At 34.0% G+C, this 27,547-nt stretch overlaps 1 protein-coding gene across 1 annotated transcript; it reads right to left on the bottom strand.

The window, feature by feature from the left end:
- Window positions 1–22,632: 22,632 nt before the first annotated feature.
- Window positions 22,633–24,915, bottom strand: LOC141406057 (uncharacterized). The gene is made up of 5 exons (XM_073991069.1): window positions 24,210–24,915; window positions 23,967–24,146; window positions 23,839–23,907; window positions 23,443–23,781; window positions 22,633–23,377 (listed from the first exon to the last, which is right to left on the bottom strand). Exons 1-4 carry the CDS (start codon window positions 24,351–24,353, stop codon window positions 23,443–23,445), a joined length of 732 nt encoding a protein of 243 aa, XP_073847170.1. The 5' UTR covers window positions 24,354–24,915; the 3' UTR covers window positions 22,633–23,377.
- Window positions 24,916–27,547: the final 2,632 nt, after the last annotated feature.

The raw sequence follows: 27,547 nt of genomic DNA, 5'->3' as shown, positions 1-27,547 counted from the left end.
TATTGCATCATGTGGTTGTTATTTTCTTCACACATACTAAAACATTGATGGAAATTCTTGGGCGACGCTGGTTTAGGGCTTAACTGCTGATCCATATACAGTCGAAATCGCTTATAACGTCGTCGTTTATAACGTCATATCGGTTATAACGACGATTTCCAAAAGTCCCAAATCTCTGGGGCCCTTTATAGCCCTATTGCTTATAACGACATATCGGTTATAGCGACAAATTCCGTCGGTCCCTTGACCGACGTTATAAGCGATTTCGACTGTACATATAAGCATACATACATATTATTTCTTGTTGGTCGCTGTTGAGTCGTTTGTCCGTTCAGCCAGCATAGTGTATGTTGGTGATTTCATCTAACAGTGATTGATCTTATTGGTATTCTCTTCGTTGTGGTCTTCAATATACGTGCACCTTACAGCAAGCCTGCTTGTATGGTCGGTTTATAGCTTGTATGCGACATATATATCGTCACCATAAATGCCGGAAGACGTAACCGACATGGAAATCGAAATTCGTTTTTTGATAGAATCTGATATATTAAGCTAAAATACATGCTCTTGCAAACTTTCAATCTTCTACGTTTAAAAATATCGATCCTATTCAAGAAATGTCAATAGACGTAACAGCATACTGTAATTTTCATAGAACACAAAAGGCGTTACCCACATTATTTCAAAACTAAACAGCAGTACAAACAATGTATTCTTTGATTTTTGCAGCTTATTTCTCCATATGAGTAATTTCACTCTTAGGTGACGATATCTCAAGAATAGTAGCTTTTTCAAAAATCACAAAGACCACTCTTTTAGTTAATTTTTAGAGCAATAACTTTGACTTTAGACAGTTTTTACTGGTCTTACAGAAAAAAATCATAATTGAAATAATTGAAGATGATGACAGAAGACCTATGCCCTGATTGAAATAAACATCTAAAACGCACATATGGAAAACAATATTGGCTTGTTCCCGTACTTTATAAAGTGGTAAAACTCGTAAAAGTTGTAAAAGTCGTAAACGATTTTCATATAAATTTTGTGTACGTGAACACAAAATGTGTAAAAGTGGTAAAAATTGTAAAAACTTTTTAGTTCTGGAACAGAGCTTATGGTAACCGGACAAAAGGAAGTGGTTATTAGGAAGGCAATGCTCGTCTCGATATTGTTAATTTTTCCAAGAAAAAGAACGAACGGAGATATTCAAAATTTGAGGCATTGATACGAAAACGTGCATATGGTCAAAATTCACGTCGTTCTAGTATAAAGACGTATTCTTTAAAGACGGATACGATTAGGATGTAAGTTTGCAAAAGATGGTCTTCTCAACCAACCCATGGTTTAATAGAGATCAACTGATTGTAGTTATCAAATAGGTCCAGAGAAAAACGCAAATTTTCTGTATTGGTTTACTTATACAAAAAGACAGGAGATCCTACAGTCACTGCGAGCATTGGCTTTTGATCCTAGCAGTATAATCTTTTTTAAAAATGATATCAAAGACGACTACAAGATTCTACCATAGAGAAGCTCCGGAAATTTTGAGGCAGTGGATCCTCCTCAGATGTACACACACAGGCTAAAAGTTTCAAAAAAGAAATTTCAACACCTGCAAGACTTAAAACGCTTAATTCCAAGTGATTGTCATTACTTTTATGACAACATTCCTTATGACAATTAAAAGTTACATTTATTGTTACAGATCACTTAATTTATATGAACTATATTTTGTCCATAAATTGACTTCAATACACAATGAATATAGTATTCCAGATTTAATATCGTCTAATGCAATTGTAATAGTGATGATTGGAATATACAGTTCACCTAATTGTGGTCCATTGAAATATTAACGTAAAGACTGGGAATTGAACCCAACACCGTCAAATTGCTAGTTAAAAGTTCGCTTAACCGCGTAGGCCAATAAACCAGTTCTAATTTGTTGATAATTTTTCATTTATACTAGTTTCTTCAAATGTATACTAAATAAATTGTGTGTTACGGCTTTTAGCATTTCTGAAAAATACAAATACAAAAGACATAACCCACACAGCTTCTAACACTCTGGAAAAATATTTAGTTTTTTTCCAAAAATATATTTCTTCCCTGTCTTAAAACACGATACTAAAAATTTTCGATATTTTATAACACCGTTTTCATTTTATAACGTTTTTTGCTTCTCCTGTAAAGTTTTATTTTTGTGAGTTACGTCTTCCGGCATTTATGGTTACGATATATAAGATTACATATTCATGCATATCCATAAGTGAGGTGTCGAGACACTGCAGTGTAGCCGAATTTTAGTCCATCATATTTCCAAATCTTCCGAGAAGGTCTTCGCTATTGTGGACTTGGTTGTTGTCGCGGATACGTAGTGCGACACACCACCGTTAGAGGATGCTTTACAGTATATAAATTCCTCATAAATTACGATTCTTAACCTAATTTTTCCCAATATCACTGAAGTTTAGCGTCATTTTTGGAATATTTTTCGATATTGCTGAAACTTTGGTGCTGTTTCCTAGTATAGTGCTGCCGATCGCCACCAGTTTTCATCTTTCCTGCAAGCAAATACCAAAAAACTAAGTTTTTCCGTATTTTCTTCGATTTTTTTCGAACTCCAGTGGTATCTTATCTTTTTCGGTTCGAGAATTTCCTGGTTCCAGCTACAGACTAATGACTTAATCTTTCGAGCAGATTTCTTTCGTAAAGTCGATTTTCCTGATTTCACTAAAGCGGGGTACACACGATCAGTTTTGACTATCGATTTTTCGGAATTATCGATTACTGTCAAACAGTCCAGCAACCACAAAATATTTTGTGGTTGCCTGATGACTGACAAAAGTGAACGGACACACTGGCAAGCAAACGATTAATTGAGCAAAACTGACAGTCAAAACTGATCGTGTGTACCCCGCTTAAGAGTTCATCACACAAAAGTTCAATTTTCCGTTGTTCCTTTGCAATTATTTCCAATCCACAATGTCGTTGGATGCATTTATTCGCAACGCTGGCCAGTTGGTTGCATTCAATGCTGGAGTCGCTGACGACACTATTCCGTTAGCCTAAAGATTCAAATTTGCGAATTTATTGTGGGTACGCGTAAAGTCGTTCTTTGATAAATTCATAGCCGAGAGAGCTAGGTAGGAGGGTGAAGAGGAGAATGGTGGTGAAGAGGTAGCGTCAGAGAGGGACACCTTCCAGACTAAGTACAATAGCACGTACTTGACTTATTGTACTTGTATCGCAAAGTAGTCTGAACTTTTGGAAAGTTTTCAGACGCCTTCTGTTCCAAACCCTTCCAAACCCCCATCTTTACCCTCAGTAGTCCCATTCAAGAGGAACAGCGAGATCATGGTCATTCCTTCCGCCGTCCTCCGTGCGACACTACAGTCTTCAACTGAGATTATATGCCATGGCATACATTCTGAGACATGTTCACGGCTGTGTACGTTAAAAACTCCAGTCTCAGTCAGTCGAGCGCTTATTCCACTTAACGCAGCAGACCAAATGTGAAGCCCTTTGACTAATCAAGGTTTCCAATTAGCCTTGCAGAACTTGTGCTCTAGATTCGAAAATAAAAGAATTCTTGTAAATGGTCAGTTCAAATTCTTTTCAATCTTCCTTTTATTAAAGCCGTATCAGCCTTTGCCTTAAAGTCCATGCAGTGAGATATCAATTCCTGTATATCTGCACTTTCATTGTACGATATCGATGTCAAGAGTTGGGATCCGATATTCGTATTCCTTTGTTCCAGCCGCCTTCCAGATTCAACTCTGACGTTGAGTGAGCAAGGTCTGATCGATAAAACGGCTCTTACAAAGTGGGAAGACCTCGATTCATTCCTCACAAACAGGTATCGTACTCTTGAGTCCGTTTTCGAAATGCGCAATAATTAAAAGTCGGAGGACAACAAAGGGAAACCCCATTCCATTCCATCCAATTCCAAACAGAAGAACGAACCTACAAACATAATAATAAACACTGTTACAACAACAACATGCACTGAGAAAAATTTGGCTGAAAATTCTAAAATTTCAATATGTTTTATGGTTTAATAGTACGTTTATATATAACTGGATTTAACAAACCCACTGGGTTTAAAATGTAAACTCCCTTGCGTATACGTCAAATAAATCCTCATTAAGAAGGTTAACCCTGCAAAAGGCTGTAATATAAACATGGCCTAAGTTCCTTAATGCCATGTTCATACCAGCATTTGAATCACGTTGTTCGCTCTCATAATTACGTACACGAATTAACCCGTTCATACGACATGGTACACAATTCATGGCAACATGATTCATATTTTCATACTTTTTATTTACTGATTTTAAATAAAGTTTCAACCAAGAGGCGATTAAATTTAATTTATATGAACTGAAAATATATTTGTCCTTCTTTCAGATATCTATTTGATATTAAATTTAACTAATCTCCGTGTAGACGTTGTTTTATTTCCAAATAAAACAGGGTTCGTTTCAGATTAGGTTTCTACAATGCTTTATTTATTTTATTACACTTATTCGGAACCGACTTTAATTACTAAACACACAGCTTGTCTCTAGTTAGCACGCAGCTACTCTTTAACCGATCTCTTCAGTTAAACGCTTACAGCGTGTTTTTATAAAAAAGTTTTTGCCCATTCGTTCGTCGATTTCATGAACGAAGACACAATTTGGTTTTCATAGTGGTTGACGTTTGTATTCGTGTGATAATCAAATGAAAGCTTTTTATTTTCGTAATTTTTTGGTTTTCGTAACAAAATCAGACGAACGAATACGTCAAAAATAAACGAATGGAAAAGACCCATCGTTTTGAATTAAAATTAAATAATTTGAGTAATAAATTACACAAATCACACTGAAACTGGAAGGGAATGCAATTTTATTTATTTCCATAGAAGCACACGCGTATATGCACATCCGTTTCTTCATATTATCACAATTATTTTTGTACAAATTTGATTACATTTTTTTCTTATTATTTGTTTGTCATCTGTTTATCGGGGTTGCCATCGAGTAACACATTTTACGTGCAGATGCCTATGCAAAATTCGCAAAATATGTACCATGGAAACCCTGAAATATAAAAGCTTTTATGAAATAGACGAAAGCTTTTAGATAAAAACGAATGGTTCGTAAAATTTTACAAGAACCAAATTTTGAACGTATACGTTTTAGTACGAACGGTTCGTGTGACAGGCAAGCATTTTTACAAAAACACGCTGTTAAAACACAACTAACTCGCTGTTGCTGCTTCCACCTGTATTTATCCCCAAAATCTCCCTGTTCGAGAGTTGTCCAGAACATCTGGTAACACCTCGAATCTGTGCAACGAACACACAGACGCACATTCGCACTAATGGGTACTTTACACGATATGTTTTTTACATATGAGTTGTCACTTTGCATATACATTTTGTATGGGAGAAGTGACAACTCATATGTAAAAAACATATCGTGTAAAGTACCCATAAGCGAACAACCATACTCACATACATGGGCGAAGATCAATACAAATGGACAAGCACACTAATGACGTAATTACAACAACAAACAAATGCAAGAATTACAAGGGTAGCAAACTAAACGATAATTACATGATTATGCCAAAACAAACAAAAGCACATTAATAAAAGGTAAAGTAAGAACTAGAATGATGAAGAGAATTCTACATGGTAGTTGTCGCTTAAATAAAGTAACTGCGTAATAAAAACTTTACGTTACAATTCAAATTTTTAAATTAACGGAAATTAAACTAAATTAACTTAAACCTATCAGTTACATTCGTAACAATATTATTTTCATTCATGTTTTCCATTTTTTCTCACAATTTTGCAGTTTTCACTACAATTTTTAATTTTTCTATTTTCAAAATTAATGAGAGAGAGACCTGCCAAAATATCTTTTTGGTATACAGACTTTCTGGCAGGCACTTGATTTTTGTTTCTAGATTTGTACGCGAATTTGAAACGATGGGCAAGAAATGCAACTGCAATGAAAGAGAAGACAAAATTTGCTATGATGTGTGTGTATACTTGTCGTTAAACCGTTTGCTTTTCATTCAAGTTTTGAAGTTTTTCTAAAAATGTTTGGGTTTTAATAATTTTTTTTTTAATTTTTTAGTTTTCCTGTCATAATTAATTTATTTCGATAAATTCTCTCATTTTTTAGAGATGGGACATATTTTATCGTCGTTCTGAGAGTAATTTAAATTGAATAATATACAAAAATCGTTGTTCTTTCTCAAAATGTTGTATTGGAAATGAACTAATTATATCATAATTTGGATTCGAACAACGAATAGAGACCGAATTAGCCTTATAGCCCGTTTCCACGGTACGTCCTTCGTTCTCTATTCGTTGTTCGACCCTCAAAGACAAATAAATTACTTGATTCCCTATACAAAATTCTGAGAACGAACGACGATTTTTCTACGTTGTTCAAGTAGAAATACTTTCCGAACAACGATAAAATATGTCCCATCTATAACAAATGAGAGCATTTATCGAAATTCATTAATTATGACAGACAAAATAAAAAATTTTAAAATGAAGGGCTTTTTTAGAAAAACTGGAAAATATGAATGAAAATTAAAAGGTTCAACGATTAGTATACATTCAAAGCATAGCAAATTTTCTATTCTCTTTGATTGCAGTTAAAATTTTTGCCCATTTTTTTAAAATTCGCGTACAAATCTAGAAACAAAAGTCAAATACCTGTCTGAAAGTCTGTATACACAAATATTGTTTTGACATGTCTCTCTCTCATTAATTTTGAAAATAGAAACATATAAAAATGTACAGAAAATACCAAAATTGTCTGTATTAATGGACAATATGAATGAAAAGTGTGCAATTAAGTGTAAAATATACATTCGCAGGAAAGGTTAGTGTTTTTCCTGCTCATTTAATATATGTTACACCTGTTATGTGTTCAAATTCTCATCAAAACGAGGAAGCAAAAAGTAAGGAAAAATAAATTATGTTTCTCTTAATTACGAATGGTGTCGTGGAAACGGGTTAATTCGTGTACGTATTTCGAGAAGCGAACAACGTACTTCAAACGCTCGTGTGAACATGACATAAGCCTCATACAATTTGAAGTATGTATCTTCGCTACATTAGGTGTGTTCGTTTACCTAACAATTTGTACGGATTTGTACAAGTCCAGTAACTTCTTGTAATCGACTAAGGTCTTTTGCATTGTACTGTAGAGTAATCGAACAACATCCAGCAACAATTTGTAAAAATTTTGAGTAAACGAACACACATATTTTTGAAAATAGTCTACAACTATTGAAACATGAGTGTATATTTTAGAGCTTTTAAGCCTTTTTGCAATTTGTTCGGCAAAAGGATTTAATACTTCTTGATTTTAAATCAAATACCTGACATTACGTGTAATTTTTAAAGTAAGAAGTGAATTTTCGTGCATTTTTGAAGGAAATCATTTATTCTTCGGCTATATTGTATACGAAAGCGGTACCACGAGTCCAATGGGCGATTATTACCGGATTACACCAAAACACTCGTTGATTTATTGTTTGGAGGCTTGAGTGCAATAAAAAGAAAAGAAAAAAGCCAAAATATACCTTTATTTTGTTAAAGAAATAAAAAAATTCTTGCGTTTGAGAAAAGTGTAAACTTTATTCTGACGCGTCAAATTTTGGGTTATTTTAGTAATCTTCATTAAATCCCTAATGAAACGTTGGAAGGGCCTAATATTTTCTGGATTTTAATTCACCACTAAATACTTAGAAAAGCTACATTTATATGTTACACGTATAATATCTCTATGTCAGTGTAATAATGCAATCAAACTAATGTTGAGAGGCATGGTAGAACAAACCAGGTAAAGTAAATACTACAACAAATACAACTCAACAACAACCACATAGAAATTTGTTTTTGTTTGTAAACATTAGGTCTGTACGATAATCCAAAAGTTTGTACAAATTTGCACAAACTTTTACAAAATGCTGTTCGATAACAAACTTGTAAAGTAAAAGAGAGCGAATTTGGAGACAATTGTGAGAGAATTTTGGAGAGTTTTGTTTACAAGTTTTTGCAAGGACAATTTTTCTTGTAACAATTTGCAAGTTTAATCAGCTGATTTAAATTCGAATGCTTTGTGGCAGACTTCTTGACAAGAACATAAACAAACGTTTTGTTATTAAAATAAATAGAAATAAAAAAGGGAAAAATATTAAATAAATTTTGGAAAACGATAATGTAATTAAAATAACTTATTTTGTAGTTTGTGGTGACTATTTTTTTTTTATTATTTATTTTATTTACAGCGTGTTTTTGTAAAAAGTTTTTGCCCATTCGTTCGTCGATTTCATGAACGAAGACACAATTTGGTTTTCATAGCGATTGACGTTTGTATCGTGTGACAAACAAATGAAAGCTTTTTATTTTCGTAATTTTTTTGGTTTTCGTAACAAAATCAGACGAACGAATAAAATAAACGAATGGAAAAGACTCATAGTTTTGAATGAAATAATTTGAGTAATAAATGCCACAAAACACACGAAAACTGGAAGGGAATGCAATTTTATTTATTTCCATAGAAGCACACGAGTATATGTACATCCGTTTCTTCATATTATCACAATTATTTTTGGACAAATTTGATTACATTTTTTCTTATTTTTTGTTTGTCATCTGTTTATCGGGGTTGCCATCAAGTAATACATTTTACGTGCAGATTCCTATGCAAAATTCACAAAATAAGTATCATGGAAACCCTGAAATGTAAAAGCTTTTATGAAATAGACGAAAGCTTTTAGATAAAAACGAATGGTTCGTAAAATTTTACAAGAACCAAATTTTGAACGTATACGTTTTAGTACGAACGGCTCGGGTGACAGGCAAGCATTTTTACAAAAACACGCTGTTAATATTTTCCTGCAACTTCTTCTTCTTGTTTATCAAATCAGCTGACTTCTTCCATGTTATATATTTGACTTAATTCATTTTACATATTACATACAATAAATTACAACTGTGTTATTAGTATGAAAATGACTCTCAACGCGTGCTCATCTCCTTCCTACACCCAAAACATAACAGTGGCGACGAGGATAAACAAACAATTTGTTTGACCGGTCGGTTTGTTTCTTTAGTGCTAGTGCCCTAACAACAAAAATTAATTTTTAACAAAATGCCAAACGATGCGAGTTCAAGTGAAAATTTACAATTGCTAATACAGCAACAGCAAAATTTTGCAAGAAGCCTTTTGGAGCAACAACAAAAGTGGATGCAAAATATGATGGACAAATTTCCATCATGCAACAGCAAAGCAGTACCAGCTTTTCACGCATTTAATAAAGACAGCCAAAATTGGGACTCATATTTGCAGCAGCTAAATCAACATTTTTCTGCTTACAACGTTGATCAGCCCGATCAACAAAAATCATTTTTCTTGTCATGGATTGGTGCGGAATTATTTGAATTGCTAAAGAATTTATTTGGTACATCCAACCTGGACGACAAGAATTTTAGCGAGCTAACGGCAAAGTTAACGGAACATTTTAGAATTTCACATCATGTTACAGCAGCAAGGTATGAATTTTTTAAAAGTGAAATGAAGGTCAACCATACATACAAAGAGTGGATTGCAGATCTTCGTGGTCTTGCGAGAGAATGTAAGTTCGTTTGCAACTCCGAAAATTGCTCTCATAATTACGTCGATGAGATGATACGTGACCACATAATTGTTCATACTCCTCATGATGCAGTTCGCGCAGCAGCTCTACAGAAGCAGCATTCAACTTTAGCAGATGTTCTTTTGTTAGCAGAATCTTACGAAGCAACAACTAAAACAATAGCAGCGATGAAAGAGAATAACAGTGATCATCACATAAACGTCAATTTAGTAAAAAACAAAAACAGTGACAAATCAAAAATAAATAATAAGAATCAAAACAAACTAAAGTCGTGCTCTGGCTGTTATCGTTCGCATACAAGAGAAGAGTGTAAATTCAGAAATGCCACTTGTCATAAGTGTAATAAAAAGGGACATATTTCTCCCGTGTGTTTGTCAACTAGGACAAAACAAACTAAGAACAGTGCAAAAAGAAAACATTATCGTTCATATAATGAAATAGACAATGTTGAAACAAATTATGGAATTAATGGTGGAATTTTGGAAAATAACTCAAAAATGTACATTGAATTAAAAATTTGCAACAAATCAATAAAAGTTAAATTGGATTCTGGTGCTTCAGTGTCAATAATAAATTTAGCCACATATAAACAACTAAACAAACCACCGCTTGTGAAAAGTAAAAGAATTTTACACGGTTTCGGAAAGAAATTAATAATCGTCCTGGGATAATTACATACTAAAGTAAAATACGGACAAAAAGAAGAAGCAGTGACATTGATTGTTGTGAACGTTGAAAATGGAGAAAATCTTTTCGGTATTGATTTATTTAATAAATTCGGATTTCAAATAAAACAAATTAATAGTTTCACAGAAAACCATAAAGCGAAAAGTAAAGACTTGTGTAATAAGTACAAATCAATTTTTGATCCCTCCCTGGGTACCGTAACCAACTTTAAAGCAAATATGCGCCTAAAAGCGGATGCAAAACCGCAGTTTTTTCGAAGTAGACAAATTCCATTCGCTCAAATGCCAAAATTTAAAGAGGAAATCGAAAGACTTATTAAATCAAATATAATTAAACCAGTGAAATATAGCCAGTGGGCATCACCCATTGTAATCGCTCAAAAGCCAAATAACGCAATACGAATTTGTGGAGATTTTAAACTTGCAGTAAACCAACAAATTGAAATCGAACAATATCCTTTACCGACTCGTGAAAGTTTACTACATACAATACGAAATGGAAAATATTTTTCAACCATCGACCTGAAAGATGCTTATCTTCAAATGGAATTAGATGACGAATCTAAGGAAATTATGGTAATAAACACGCCTTTGGGACTTTTTCAATACCAAATATTGCCCTATGGTGTCGCTAGCGCTCCTGCTATTTTTCAAAAATACATAGAACAAGTTTTAATCGGTATCGATGGATGTGCTAATTATATTGACGATATAGTTATTTCTGCTCCCACAATTGAAGAACATTTCGAACGCCTAGAACAAGTGTTAAGCATTCTACAATCCAAGGGGATAAAATGCAAATTGCAAAAATGTCAATTTTTGCCAGACAAGATAACCTATCTTGGTCGACAGATTAGTGCGAGGGGAATATTGCCAGACGAATCAGGTGTCGCAGCAGTTAAGAATATTAAACCGCCTAAAAACATCAAAGAATTGGAAGCGTTTATGGGTAAAGCAAATTATTATCATAATTTCGTGCCTAACTTCTCAAGTATCGATCAACGCCCTTCGAAGAAAAAATACAAAATTTTACTGGGGAACCTCTCAGCAACATGCTTTTGAACAACTCAAACAACATATTATAAACGCCGCTCAATTATCTCATTTTCAAGATGAATTGCCTCTAATACTTGCAACCGACGCTTCACCTTTTGGAATCGGAGCCGTCATTTCCCATCTATATCCTGATGGAAGTGAAAGACCAATAGCCTTTGCATCGAAAACATTGGATAAACATAAAGTCAAGTATAGCCAGATCGAGAAAGAGGGTCTAAGTATAATATTTGGTGTTCAACGTTTTCACCAATATCTCTACGGAAGAAACTTTACTTTAATTACGGATCATAAGCCTCTAGTAAGCATATTCAGCCCGAATAAACATCTACCTACAATGACAGCTCACAGATTGCAACGCTGGGCTATCATTCTGATGGCATATACTTATGATATAAAGTATCGGAAGACTACAGAACATGGTAATGCAGACGCTTTATCACGGTTACCATGTGAAGATCATCAACCTTTTGATCAAGAAGAAGCCTGTTACAACATTACTTTCGATGAATTTCCAATCAATCCTAATGAGATTCGAAAATGTTTAGAAAATGATGCAGTACTCAAACGTGTACGAAATTTTGTGTTACGTGGATGGCCGGAAAAGTTATTGCAGCATCATATTCACCTCAAACCTTACTTCAACAGAAGACACTCATTAACAGTTCAGAATGATTTACTTTGTCTTCAAACTGATTTTGTTCGAGTGGTTATTCCAGATGCCCTTAAACAGCAGACTCTAACACTTCTACATGATGGACATTGGGGTGTAGTGAAAGTGAAGCAACTAGCCAGACAACATGTATGTTGGAACAACATAGACAACGATATCACGCAACTTGCTTCAAAATGTTCAATATGCAAAAACGAAAATGAATCGCCTTCAAAACAATTTAACAGTTGGCCAACAGTAACCAAACCTTGGCAACGTATTCACATCGATTTTGCTGGGCCTATATTCAACTCCATGTGGCTCATATGCAGCAGCCTTATCAGCAATTTTTTCAATTGAAGGAATTCCAGACACACTAGTCAGCGACAATGGTCCTCAACTCACTTCTGATGAATTCAAACAATTTTGCTCCAACCTGGATATAAATCATATTACAACAGCTCCATTTCATCCAGCATCAAATGGATTAGCCGAACGTTTCGTAAGAAGTTTTAAATCAGCAGTTAGAAAGAACTTCGATGACAACTTATCATTGAAACATGCCGTACATAAATATCTTTCTACATATCGTTTTATGCCGAATGAAACTGGTAAATCTCCAGCAGAACTTATTCGTGGAAGACCTGTAAAAACAATTTGGTCTCAACTTTATGAAAAATCGCCAAAATCAACAAAAGCAACAACTTCCAAGTATAACATCAATCAACCTGTATATATTCGCTACTATGGAAGAGGAAGAAAATGGATACCAGGAAGTATCAAACAACAACTTGGTAAAATGTTATTTATCATCAATACTCCTAATGGTCAGTACAAACGTCATATTAATCAGATGAAGCCAAGACATTCAAACGAATTTCGCCAGCAACTACAGAATAGCTTCAGCCCTGATTACTTCTGCTTTTCATCACCATGTCAACAGCCTGTTGTTATTGAATCGCAGCCTGAAATCGCCGAACAGCCTAATCAACATCAACAAACAGCAGAAGAGCCAGTAATCGAAAATCCAACAAGAAGCCGTAGTACTGATGACAATACTGATGGTCCTAGACGATGTACAAGAAGAAGAAAAGAAGTATCTCGTTATTCACCTGAACCTTTTCGTAAATAATATATTCATTTCAAAATATTCTTGCCTTAATTTTCAAATCATTATTTATATATGTATATCTACTTACTACCTTCAACTTTGAATTTTCTGGGGGGAGTAATGTTATATATTTGACTTAATTCATTTTACATATTACATACAATAAATTACAACTGTGTTATTAGTATAAGTGATCTCACATACTTGTAAGCACACCTATGATAGTCATAAGCAATGCATAAATAAAACAGTCTCAAAATAACTCTCAACGCGTGCTCATCTCCTTCCTACACCCAAAACATAACATTCCAAGTGTTAGCAAATTGCTGTTCGATAACAATCTGCAATTTTTTAGGTTCGAGAGAGTAAAATTAGTGGAGAGAGGTTACTGAGAACTTGCTGAGTACTTGCAAGTACTTTTCACTTGCAAAGTTATCGTACAGACCTATTAGTGTCAACGTACATGTAAACAAAATAAGAAAATGTCTATAAATTATTGGAATTTAAAAAACTAATAATTTTTCACATTTGATTGAATATTTTGAAAAACATGAATGAAAACTCGTTAGATTTTCAAATTTGAATCTTTTCATATCATTCCACTAAATACATAAGCTTCGTTCCCGTTCTTTTTAATGGTAAAACTCGTAAAAGAGAGAACTGCAAAAAATTTGTTCTCACACACAAGTTTTTTTAAATAGTTCGGGAACGGAAAAATGGAAATACGTCAAAAAAACTGGAACAAATGTCAAAGTCGGCGTATCAGTCAATCAGACGCCGGCAACCATGTTACTATTTTTTACTAGCCCAAATTTGTTGTGTAAAAAGTTTTTAAAAAGAGCGTCATTCAGCCGCTTTTTTTTTAAAGAGAAATGCACATTTTACAACTTTTTTGTGTACGGGAACACTTTTTCGAGTAAAATGTGTAAAAGTCGTAAAAATTGTAAAAGCTTTTTAGTTCTGGAACACAGCTATAATTTCTCGCAGAAAGAAGAATTCTTCAAAAATGTTTGTGGTCGCTGGTAATTCATTGGAAAAAGAGTAGCTGTTTCAATCGTTTGCTTTTGAAAACAAAAAAGCACATGTTTATTAGGGCTTTATTCTTTTCAAGTTTAACAAAATACCACACATATTAACAATTATTGTACCGCCTCTATAAGCGGTGTTTTAGTGTGAGGCATGTCATTCGGACCTGGAGGAGGTTACATGTCAATGATATGAAGGAGCCTTTATGGGAAATAGTTTTTTTCTGATGAATAAATTTGTTCTTTAAAAAATATGTATCCCTAATATACATCGAACATAGAAATAAATATATGTATAAAATGTCGTATGGAATTTGACACTAACATAACAGCCCAGTTCAGTCAACTGGTGGAATTTTTATTTTGATGCTCACTGTAAGTGTTTTGTGAATTGTTTTGTTTCAAATCAATTTGGACAAAATTGCAACAACAAAATAAAACGGCAGCTGGGGAGCAAAATTGGAGCCAACAAAAGATAGGAAAAAAGGCACAACACAAAAATAAAACAATGCAATTTTCGAATTACGCAATGATTACACATGCAAGTAACGTGCAGACAGTCGTGGTGGAGGGTATAACACTGCCACACCAACTAACAACCTCACTGCCGATAAAATTTCCTTGTCAGTAATCAATGTAACTGCTTTGAAAGCATGATGAAATAATAAGGTGGCGTAAAACGACCAGCTGACTGGTTTCAATCTGTCAAATTTTTTGTTATTGTGAATGAATTGTATGAAAACGTAAACAAACATTTTGACATATTGAAGAATTTTCAGCCAAAAAGAAGTTGTTGTTGTGCTACTTACGTGACCTGTTAAATAGATCTTGTTTGAAAGTAAATTAAATTTTTTCCGAAAGTTTACACATGCAAGTGTCAGTTCGAAAAAAATATAGTTTCGACTATAATATGTATACATTGGGTAAACAATTGAAGAATATACGAATTTAATTATTTAATCAAGAGCACCTTCGCGCTAAAAGACCAAGATCAACTCTAGTTATAAATTGCATTACAACAACAACAAAATATGGCCAGTGACATCTTCAAAAATGTTACCAGATCGGTCTCCCCGCCCGCTCATCCGGAATTAACGGGGTTTCACGAACGTGAACATGAATGTTTTATCGTCCATTAATAGAAAGCTAGGGGTACTTCGGACTCCGTCTAAGTCACCTCCATTCACTTCTCCAAAATCTCATATAGATAAACACAGTACCACGTACCAGCGTACGTAAAAATACTTTAAATAGCATTTCCAATCGTTTCGTATTTTCCATAGGAACAATACAAAACGAAACATAACCCACGTTGGCCGAGCTCGCTGTTTAATTTTGTTTTGTTTACATTCGTGAATGCGAACAAAACGAAAAGCAAAAAGTACTCAACTCCACAAAAGCAGATAGAAAACGGAATAGTACTAAACACATATGAATAAATTAAAAACGTTTCGTGGTTCATAAAATTCACTGTGGTATGCTGATGCTAACTTATAGGGTCCCAGCAAACCAAGCGTACCGATATCGTAACGAAATCGGAACAAATATCGGACGTTACGTCCGATATCTGTTATTGACGATGCGTGTGTTTGTGTGTATGTGAAGGGTTTTGCGTTTACCTACGTCATGTGTAGGAAAATATAATAGATTTTCAACATAAAAAGTGTGTGTTCCCGTAAAAAAATGCAAAGATTGTAAAATGGCAAAGGAGTAAGAAAACTTAAAGAGCTGGGAGCAGATCATAAATTGCCTCACATATCATTAATATTATTCCGAGGTGAAAACTTCTCTCTATCAATTACAAAAATTTACAAATATTTGATACTAGTCTTTAATAAAGCGCGCATAAATTCTATAAAATAAAAAATATAAAAATGTGTTTTTATTTGTTTAACATTAAAAGAACGGCGGAGTTTTACACAAAATGATATTTGAACGAACGATTCATCCAAAGGAGCGGTTTAAATAAAAAGAACATTTGAGTTAAATACCAAACGAACGAAGAAACTATATGGAACGAAGGAACGATATTAAGGAACTAGTTCCTTTTGATAAAAGGAACGAGAAAGATCGAACCGTTCAGTGAACTAGATTACCCAACTCTAAAATGTAGTGGTATGCTGATGCTAACTTATAGGGTCCCAGCAAACCAATCGTACCGATATCGTAACGAAATCGGAACAAATATCGGACGTTACGTCCGATATCTGATCCGAAATCGTAACGATATCTTAACGAAAGTTGTATGAAGTGGTTGACATAATTTCGGAACGAAATGTCGGAGCGAAATCGGATCGATTTCGATCAGAATTCGCAACGAAATCGGAAGAAAATCCATGGGAAATTCGGAATTCGATTTTTTTCCTCCGAATTTTCGTACAGATTTCTGAACGATTTCGGAATAATGTCGTAGGAAAATCTGAGGTACCTTCCGAACTTTCGTAAAGATTTCTGAACGATTTTGGATTAATTTCGTATGATTATCGAAGGAAAAATTTTTCTCTAACGCCTCTTTTTTATTGATAAATTTTCTTTGTTACGTTTTTTATTGGAAGATTATAATTTCAATGATATCTAATGATTTTCACTGTTGTTATCATTTAGTAGTTATAGTAGAACAATGCAAACTTTGTGTACGAATATGTTGAGTCTATCAGCACTAGCTTGAATTATTATATGTTGCATTTATATGTAAAATATTTAAAAATGTATATGCGAATTTTATAACCAACCATTTTGTTTTTCGACAACAAACTAAAATGTTGCTTGTTAGATATATACAAAAGGTGGTTGTTGTGCGAAGGGAAATTTGTTTCCGACATATCGATCCGAAATCGGAACGAAATCTGAACGAATTCCCCTACGAAAAATCGTATAGAAATCGATACGAAATCTGAACGATTTTGCTTCCGAAATTGTTCCGATATGTCGGACATCCGACATTTGGTTTGCTGGGGTTGTTAAGCAATCACATGTGTGTGTGCCTGAGTGTGTCATTGACAATACGCACGGCAAGCGTTTCCCAAAAATACTTGTCGTTTCGGTGGTGAATGAAACAACTCGGCAAAGCATAGCCGAAGTTACATTTCAGCAATCGTACGGTTTCCATCTTTTTACATTGAAAAGTTTGTGTTTTTGTTTTGGTTGTGAGAATGAAACGATTCAGAGAAGCTGAAAAGTTTGTGGCTTTGTGTGATTGGTACGGGAATCGTTTTGTTTGTTTCCGTTCATTGCCACGTACTGAAGATACGGTAACCATTTCTGGTGTTTCGCATCGATTGACTATTTCAAATAACTCATCCTCCACATCCTGTGAAGATGTTAATACGGTTACTGACTTAATTTACCACCCTGTGACATAGAAGTGTTTGATGGCGATTTTCACTCCTGGGGCTGGATTCCTGTTCTATGAAAATTTTAAATGAAAAATATTTTCTTTAATAAATGTTTCATTTGACATTTATTCCCTTTACAAAAGTTTTCATTTCAACTTTTCATAGAACAAGAATTGAGCCTTTGGCCTACGTTCAGGGATTTATTTTCTGCCGTTTATATTAGCAACAGCGGCATAAGTGATATTGAACGTTATGTCACTTAAAGAACAAGTAAGAACGGCGTTAAGCTCGGCCGGGCCGAAATTGTTATACCCTCCACCACGAGTTGTATTGAAGTAAAATGGAACAATTTCCCTTCGCTTATGAAGAAGACTAAATTCCAAATTTCAACAATTTCTGTAAAACAATATGGCTAACTCTCAAAATAACGAAAATCAGGAGGTACCGTTCTAGGGGGGCTATATAAAGTCGGGGACCTACACCGACAAATTTCTGGGGGAAAATTGTATACCTCCAACGAAGAATAACTACCAAACTATATGAAGTCGTGGACCTATACCGACAAATTTCTGGTGGAAAGTTTTATACCCCCAACAAGAATAAGTACCAAATTTCAGCTATTTCGGTGGATTATAGTAGCCACAACCTTCAAAACACCGAAAATCGGGAGGTACCGTTCTATGGGGGCTATATGAAGGCGTGGACCTTTACCGACAAATTTCTGGGAGAAAGTTGTATACTCCGAACGAAGACTAAGTACCAAATTTCAACCTTCAAAATACCGAAAATCGGGAGGTACCGTTCGATGTGTTACAAACGGAATGACAAATTTAATTATACCCTCCATATTATAGTGGAGGGTATAAAAAGACCAGTGGCAATGCCAATGAAATACTAGGTAATTTTTTGCTTACCGACACCAATTTTAGTCTGGTGTGGAACGAATTATAACAAACTTATGACAATCCATGTATTTTGGCGAACCAAAAACTTAAAAGCCTGTTTGACCTGCGCGACAATAGTGGCATAGACTACGTCCAACCTCTAAATAACAACAAAGGACTTTCCAATTCCACGAATGGTGAAATCATTGGCGTGTCCACGCCACAAAGTACACCTCCTTCTTCACGGTATTTTCGTACACCCTCGCCTAAGTCACGTGCTCTTTATTCACGACAAATACATAATCTTAAGGTTTCTCAAAAATTCTTTAGACTTTCAGTTCCCGAAAGGTTAAGTATAGTTAGAAGCATTACTGTTATCTTAACTGTTTGTCGCACGGACATAGAGCTTCAAAATGTAGTAGAGTTGTGTAGTACCGGAACGAACTAGTTCATTGGAACTATTCCGAGACTGGAACGATCGCAACGATATCCGAATCGTTCGTTTATATAGTTCCTTTCGTTCATCTCGTTCCTTTTGACCATCTCGTTCAATTCGCTCATCTCTTTCTATTTGTTCAACGCTTTACATACACACAAACACACGCGTCGTCAATAACAAACAAAATAGAAACACAATAGAAAAGAACGTATGAATTTATTTTCTATTCTGTTTCTATTCTGTTTGTTATTGACGATGCGTGTGTTTGTGTGTATGTGAAGGGTTTTGCGTTTACCTACGTCATGTGTAGGAAAATATAATAGATTTTCAACATAAAAAGTGTGTGTTCCCGTCAAAAAATGCAAAGATTGTAAAATGGCAAAGGAGTAAGAAAACTTAAAGAGCTGGGAGCAGATCATAAATTGCCTCACATATCATTAATATTATTCCGAGGTGAAAACTTCTCTCTATCAATTACAAAAATTTACAAATATTTGATACTAGTCTTTAATAAAGCGCGCATAAATTCTATAAAATAAAAAATATAAAAATGTGTTTTTATTTGTTTAACATTAAAAGAACGGCGGAGTTTTACACAAAATGATATTTGAACGAACGATTCATCCAAAGGAGCGGTTTAAATAAAAAGAACATTTGAGTTAAATGCCAAACGAACGAAGAAACTATATGGAACGAAGGAACGATATTAAGGAACTAGTTCCTTTTGATAAAAGGAACGAGAAAGATCGAACCGTTCAGTGAACTAGATTACCCAACTCTAAAATGTAGTAGTGTACATAATTGTAGCCTATGTAATAACGGGCATCACACCCTGTTACAAACCACTTCATACCAAAGACATAAATACAACTAAGTCGATGGTCAGACTAGCAAGGTTTCTTGAAACCAGTTTCGTTAAAATTTCTTTTCAAATTTCGTTAGTGTCCACACACGTTAACGTAAAATTTAATATTTTTGCATGTCCTCTTTATTTTACCATTCGCGTTTATAAAGACGAAAATAGAAACAAAATTACCAAAAACCAACCAAAATAAACCAAAACTGAAAAATTTATTAAAAAAGCAAACAATATTGTATAAAAATGGACGAAAGGGAGAAATTAATAATAATTAATGTACTTATGGAGTTATTCCAGGAAGCCGTTGCTGCGGACGCAGACGAGAGAATTTTAATAGGTGAGTAATATTGGATTGTTTTGTTTGATATAATCTATTTGTAAATGTATAGCATGTTCGGTCTTCTGATTCATATGACCCTGAATTAATCTTGGTATAGGAATATGTAACAGTACATTAAGCTTCTGCAATAAGTTCAGTAGATTTAGGAGCTCGTATAATGAGGTGTAGGTTGTTGTGTAGATCTTTTGCGACAACTGGACCGCCCATAGTGGTTGTTTTGTAGGAAATTATAGTTCATTATAATTAACTAACACGTCTTCTATTTGATCATTTGTTATATAGGCCTAATTGATTTATGCCATAATGCCACGTATCTGCCTACTACTGGTAAAAGAAGAAAGTATTGGATAAAACCATGGAGAGAAGGCAGATCACAACGTGGATCTTTTGCGTTTGTGACCAAAGAGCTGTTAGTACATGATGAATGGTCATTTTGTAATTATTTGAGGATGTCAAAAAGTCAATTTGATTGCCTTTTGAACCTCATACATAATGATATTTCCGGCTGCAACACTATAATGAGGGAAGCCATTGATCCAGCCCAGAAATTGGCTATAACATTGAGATTTCTTGCCACTGGTATGTTGTAAATTAAGATTTCAATGAACAATTAATTATATTGTCATTAAATGTCTATATTTTGCAGGAGAGAGCTTTCGAAGCATTGACTACCAAAGCAGAGTGTCAAAGGCATCTATATGTACAATCGTTCCACAAGTTTGCGAAGCACTTTGGAAACGACTGAAGGGCACATATTTAAAGGTAATGTATACATTTAAACATGTTGGAAAAAGTAAGGTGGCAGCATGAGTAACAACAATTTATATTTTTTGTTCTAGTTCCCCAGTTGTCCCTCAGAATGGGATGCCATATCCAAAGAATTTGCTGTCAAATGGCAATTCCCCAATTGTATTGGGGCTTTGGATGGCAAACACATAACTTTTCGTCCATTGCGGAAGGATGGAGCCTTTTTTCATAATTATAAGGGGACGAATAGCATAGTGCTATTGGCATTAGTCGATGCTAATTGCAAATTTATTTTTGTGGATGTTGGCTGCAATGGTCGCAACAACGATGCGGGAGTGTATCTCCAAAGCCACTTAAGCACAGTTCTAATGGATGAAAGAGGTCTGCCGCATGATTCAGTAGTTGGCAACGGTCGCATTCTTCCGTATGTTGTGGTTGGGGATAATGCCTTCCCGCTGCAGAGGCACCTGATGAAGCCATATCCTTTCCATTCGAATACAAGGGAAAAACAGGTATTCAATGCAAGGATATCTAGAGCTCGTCATGTTGTGGAACACTCTTTTGGAATGTTGTCCAACAAATTTCGAGTATTTTTGGCGCCAATTCAGCTAAGTGTAGAGAAGGTTGAAAAAATAACCCTCGCATGTGTTGCACTCCACAATTTTTTACTACAACACGATGAAGGATATACATCAAATTTAACCCAATCATCGAATATTCCGAATAACTCAGAAAACGTGGAAAGTGCATACTACAATCCACGGAGAGGTGAAGCCGAATCTGTACGGCAAACATTTATGGAATATTTCAACAATGAAGGCAAGCTTGATTGGTTGCAATGGTAAGCTATAATTTATAATTATTATTTTTATTGCTTACATCGAGAAATATATATTATATTACGTTTTTTACAGATCTGTGGATGAAATTTTGCTTGAAGATGTCCAATATTGAATATACATGTACAGCTGAAACAACGTTCTAAATATTTAATTATTTGTATTAATTATTATCAATAATATAGGATTATCACTATGCGTTTAACATAAATAACTATGATTAAAATAAAAAGACATGCTGTGCATGCATACAGAATATAAAAATATTTTGTGGTAATTTAGTTGGAATGGTAAGTGCATTATATTGGTACAGGAAGTTTTAGGGTTAATGTCGGACTTCATCTGAGTTTATTCAAAATTGTCCCACAAAACATAAATTTAGATAGATGATGTCAAAAATATTCTTCGTCAAATTTCACTATGGGTCACCAAAGAAATGAAATGTCTACGTTTAATAGCATGAAAATATCAGTAGCAATTATGCTGAAAAAAACATGAAAATATTTCCTAATATTTTTGATGAAATTGGTTTCCTTCTCATGTATTTTCACATACAAAATAAGCAACCAATACCTTATCCTAACTACAGAATTCCATAGATTATCTGTCAAATAAATGACGTAAATTCCCAAACAAATGTTTTAAGTGCAAGAGTTATATTGCTCTAAAGCTTATACCCCGTTTATATATAACCGGATTTAACAAACCGACTGGGTTTTAAATGTCAATTCCATTGCTTATATTTCAAACAAATCCTCTCAAAGAAGGTTAACCCTGCAAAAAGCTCTAATATAAACAGCATATTAGTTTACATTTCCGAAATCCATTCGATTTCAACTGTCAATTCCATTGCTCAAATCTCAAATGAAATCGAATGAAGATTTCATTTGACTTATGGAAATGTAAATCAAGCGGAAAAGTGTTTTACAAACTGTCTAACAATGGCAACAATTTACTCCTTAAAAATAATGACACACATATATGTAAATTTATTACAAGCATTTGTTTTATTTCAATACTTCTTTAAGTAATTTGGACAAAAATTCCTGTTTAAATTAAAAAATATTCTCTGTTAATTTTAATTTCATTCCAGGTGATCGATCACACATTTAGTATATATCTATATTTTTATATACATACATTTATAGCTCCTTTAGTTAAATTATTATATTCATATATGACTTAAAAAATAATATAAAGAGGCGAACAATACAAAAAAAAAATTTGGCATTTTATACCAATTAGGAACACAACATAGGTACTTCACGGAATAATATATCAATGGACTTTACGGAAACTACATCTTTTTGGCGTTGTCGTTGACACCGTTGAATGTTTTTCTCGCAGCTTTCTAAAATTATGTTTACATTTACGAAATCATGTGGATTTCAACTGTCAATACCTTTGGCTATACGTCAAATGAAAACTCCATTCGATTTCATTTGCGCAATGGAATTGTCAGTTGAAATCAAGTGGATTTTATAAATGTAAACCAAACATTAGTAAAATGGAATTGGCAATTAATATCCAATGGATTTGTAAATGTAAACGTACCATAAGATATCTATTTCAAAACTTTAATATTGATATTAGTATAGCCAAACATCGACATATGTCTTCGGGCATTATATCTATCAAGACAACGTCGAGTCACTTTGCAGTTTCCGTTGGACAAAATCATTAATAACTAATTAAAGCTTGACTTCTTCTTTAAAAATTGTCTTTTATTCTGAAATGGTAGAAAATAAAAGTTATTAGCATATGAATAATTTTTAAAAAATATATGTATGTTACCTAATTAAAATAAGACATGCCTTCATCTTCAATGATGTCTTCTTCTCCAAGGATTTCTACCTCATCAATGATGTTCTCATCTTCAATGCTGCCTTCCTCCTCAAATATACCTTGCATAGAAAGATCCAAAATATTTTTGGATGATGAAGAGCATGCTCGTTTAGATGGTCTTGTTAGTTTCCGCATTAGACATTGGATTTGCCAAGCGGCATCGTTTTGATTTTCGGGATCTATATTTTCCATTTGCGCTGCTACTAGGTTTCCTAACCATGCAAACTTAAGTTCTTTTCTTCCGGTGATCAAGTTTTTCATATCCTTTAAGTCGTTTCTGATATCTTTCTGTTGTATAAAAAGAGTGCTGTTATAACTTAATATACAAAACAGAGCAAAACTTACAATTTGTTTCTTTTTTGAATAATTGTCATTATTGTTGTTGTAGACTTCATTCCGCAGGGCGTTGAATTTCTAAAATGCGAGAACATGTTAATATGTTTATAAAGGGTGATGAGATATGAATGTCTTACCTGACTTTCCCTTAGTGCGTCATATTTTTCGGCATCATTGTCATTTCGTGACCTTTTTCTGGAAGGACCCTGGCCATTGTTATCATCCATGTCATCACAGGACGTATTATTTGAATATTGTATTTGGCTAATGTCACTCTCTTCCACGGAACACACAGATTCATTTTCTGCATTCATATCCTAAAAATGTAAAACATAGAAACAATATGAAAATATAGAATAACTTATTACCGGATTACCTACCTCTATGTTGTCTTTGCTAGACCTCATAGCAATGTGAGGCACCAGAAATTGCAATTGGTCGTAATACCATATCTTAGGAATATAAATGTCTGAGACCCCAGCTCCACTTTTCTTCGAGCTCGATAATCTGCGCTGTTCTTTCATAAATTGAATCCGCAGGTTCCTCCATTGCTTTTAACTTTTAACTTCCTCCACATTTAGCAAAGGATCCGATACTCGCAGGTCCTCTAGAATCATTCGCCAAACACTGGATTTTTTTATCCGATCTATATAGTCCGGTGACCGAGCATTGTATAAACAGGGGTACTGCTGAACAGAAACTATAAGTTGTTCGACCATTTCTTTTCTCCATTTAGAAGTCATCCTTATTTTCTTTACATAACATATGCTTATATTTTAGTTTTTCACTCTGGTTTTGTTTCTGGTATCCAATGTTTTTGTTCAATTTATATTTTTGTTAAGGATATTTCCCTTATTTTGTGTTTTTTTTAACGTTGCTCGTAAAATTTTCACTTTTTCATTTATTTCAACCTTTAAATGATTTATTTTCACTTCAAACGTTTGCTAAAATGAGAAAATGAAATGAAAGAAAATGGGAGAAAAAAACTTGCAGCCAACTTCAGTTTTATCGATACGAAAAACAAGAAGAGGCAACACCACAAACACAGTAAACCGTGTACATGGGTTTCACTACTTCATACCCCTCGCCTATAAACTTGACGTCGCCATATTGAAATCGTGCTAGTCTGACCATCGACTAAGGGGTAGTTTACACTATATGTAAATGTCATATGACATGAAATTTTCCATCGTTAAATATTCACTAATATGTGGAATATTAGAGATTTTCCTTACGCCATTTATTCTGTGCGTCCACCCCAACAAAAACATAATAAAATTACGTCTCCACATTTTCTCCGTGGGTAGATATGGAATGTTTTTATTTCGTGTCATATGAAATTGATAGATAGTGTAAACTGCCTCTAAGACTAGACAAAATGCATGCAACAAAAAAATGTTTACGAAACTTTGTATCTTAACATGTTGCAGTTAATTCAAAATCGCAACCAAGGAGGAACATTTCATCTAATGGCATCAGAAACGAAATTTATGAATTCAAGGATCTATTCAAGAATAATTCTATGTCAATTGGATCGGTAAATTCGGTTAAATACGTAAACATGTATAAAAGAAAAAATGTTATATCACTATATCGTAATAGCTCATTTAGACTAGCCATAAATCCTCGACTGGATTTAATAAATACAGTACAAATCTCATTGCATTTAGATATACATTTTGGAGGATTTAAATGGCAGTCAGCTGATTTTTGTTCATAGCACAATTACCAAGGTAGATTCATCAGCCCATCTGATCGAATTTAAAACGTCAAAAGAAGTTTTTGTAAATTGAATTCATCTCAAAAAACATACGTCAAATTACAAATTTATTGTTTAATACCGAAAATGTTAGCACATTATGCTACTAATGCTAACTAAAGAGCAAATAAAGAATAATTTTATCGTTTAGACATCATAAATATTAGTCTTGGTTGACTAATTGGAGCTGAATCATTGGAGCTGAATGTTTCATTCAGTTTGCTACACATAGCGAAAAAAGATTAGATTCTTCAAAAGATCAAGGTCTTCCTGAGAAGATCATTGGGTTCTCCATAAGAGGGGTTTATAGTTTATAGTTATGCCACGGTCCTACCTCTATAAGAAGACTTTATGGTCTTTAAATAGAAGCCCTGACCTTCCCATTGGTCTTCTTTACAAAGGCCGCCTTGTCTTCTACAAAAAGACCTTTTTGGTTTGCTGGGATTTGTAATCATCCCTTATATGGACCCACACACTCACACATATACAGATAGACTTTAGGCGAAAAATGCAAACAGAGTTCGTCAACAATGGTCGAAAAATATTTTTCTGTTTGATATGGTCAGGTTAATTCCTTTTGGGTGTTTATTCACGTAACATTTATGAAGAAGTGATGTGTGCCTGCGCGTACTCGCGGTGGGCTAGATATAAATGTTGACATGCTGGAAAATTGGTTTCCTTATGAAAATAAAATTTAAAAACGCACACACACAAACACTCGATAATGGGAATGTATGAATGTGACCATATTTCCCACATAAATTAATAATTCGTTTCAATTACATTGCAATTATCTAAAAATAATATTGTGATGACCCACAGAACAGATGTATAATTACGTATGGGTATGAAATTTGTGTTAATAAAATAAAACAAAATAGTTTTAGTCCTTCAAAATTGATTATGAAACCTAAAAAATTTTTTAATATTTTCAAAAGGGTTCCGAGTAAAGTTGGGTAACTAACTAGATTACTCTTGTTCCTTGTAATAGTTCCAAAACGTATGAGTAACATCATGAAATGTAACGTGTGATATTAAGTATACGCAGTTTGTTCAAAGAAAAAATATGGAACAACCCTAGTTCCGAGACTCGTTAAATGAAATTTAATCTAATATTCCATAAATTTCTAGTTCCCACAGAACCTGTGCTTATGCAAAATTTATTTATTCCTTCAATAAAAACCAAATCACTAATATTCACTTCAATTTTTTTCTTGGGAATTTTTTAATCTGATAGTTCTTTATATAGGTGTCTGTTATATGTGATTGATGAATACTTTCCAATTCACCATCTGTCAGTCAGATAGGTATTGATGTACAATTTTCGGTTGGTTTGTTTGTCACATCGATTGAATTGCCGTAGTCATCACATATCATATTTTGTTTGTGATAGTTGAACTTTTGACCTTGTCTCAAATGGAAGGTTGGAGGAGAACTTACTTAGCATGCCACAGAGTACCATGAGAACGTGTGTTTGAACAAAATATTGCAATAGAGTGTTGTGTACATACCTGATAATGAGAAAAAAAAAACAAAGTAATTAAAAATGGAAAATTCAATTAAAAATTGTTTACAAATAAATTATTAGGCATTTTAAATTTAAACGATTTTCAAATTAAAATGTATTATTTTTGTTGAGATGATGAGTTGCTTCTGCAGACAATTTACAAAGCGACCTTTGATCTTCATATCGAAGACCTGTGGTCTTCACTATGAGAACCTAAGGTCTTCTCTATGAAGACCTAAGGTCTTCTTTATGAAGGTCTTCCTAAGGTCTTTTCAGTGAAGACTTAAGGTCTACTCTATGAAGACTTATGGTCTTCTCTATGAAGACTTATGGTCTTCTCTATGAAGACCTAAGGTCTTCTCTATGAAGACATAAGGTCTTTTCCATGAAGACCTAAGGTCTTCTCCATGAAGACCTAAGGTCTTCTCCATGAAGACCTAAGGTCTTCTCCA

The sequence above is a fragment of the Musca autumnalis genome, unplaced genomic scaffold (assembly GCF_047663935.1).
Source record: "Musca autumnalis isolate F117 unplaced genomic scaffold, ASM4766393v1 scaffold_5, whole genome shotgun sequence".
Lineage (NCBI taxonomy): Eukaryota > Metazoa > Arthropoda > Insecta > Diptera > Muscidae > Musca > Musca autumnalis.
The sequence above is the reverse complement of the archived record's forward strand: the minus strand, read 5'-3'. Positions and strand labels throughout refer to the sequence as shown.

Coding starts and splice junctions, on each gene's coding strand:
- LOC141406057 (XM_073991069.1), bottom strand. CDS start 24,353: ATGAAAGAACAGCGCAGATTATCGAGCTCGAAGAAAAGTGGAGCTGGG. Junction 23,908..23,966: donor ACGCACTAAGGGAAAGTCAG/GTAAGACATTCA, acceptor CTCGCATTTTAG/AAATTCAACGCCCTGCGGAA. Junction 23,782..23,838: donor ATTCAAAAAAGAAACAAATT/GTAAGTTTTGCT, acceptor TTTATACAACAG/AAAGATATCAGAAACGACTT.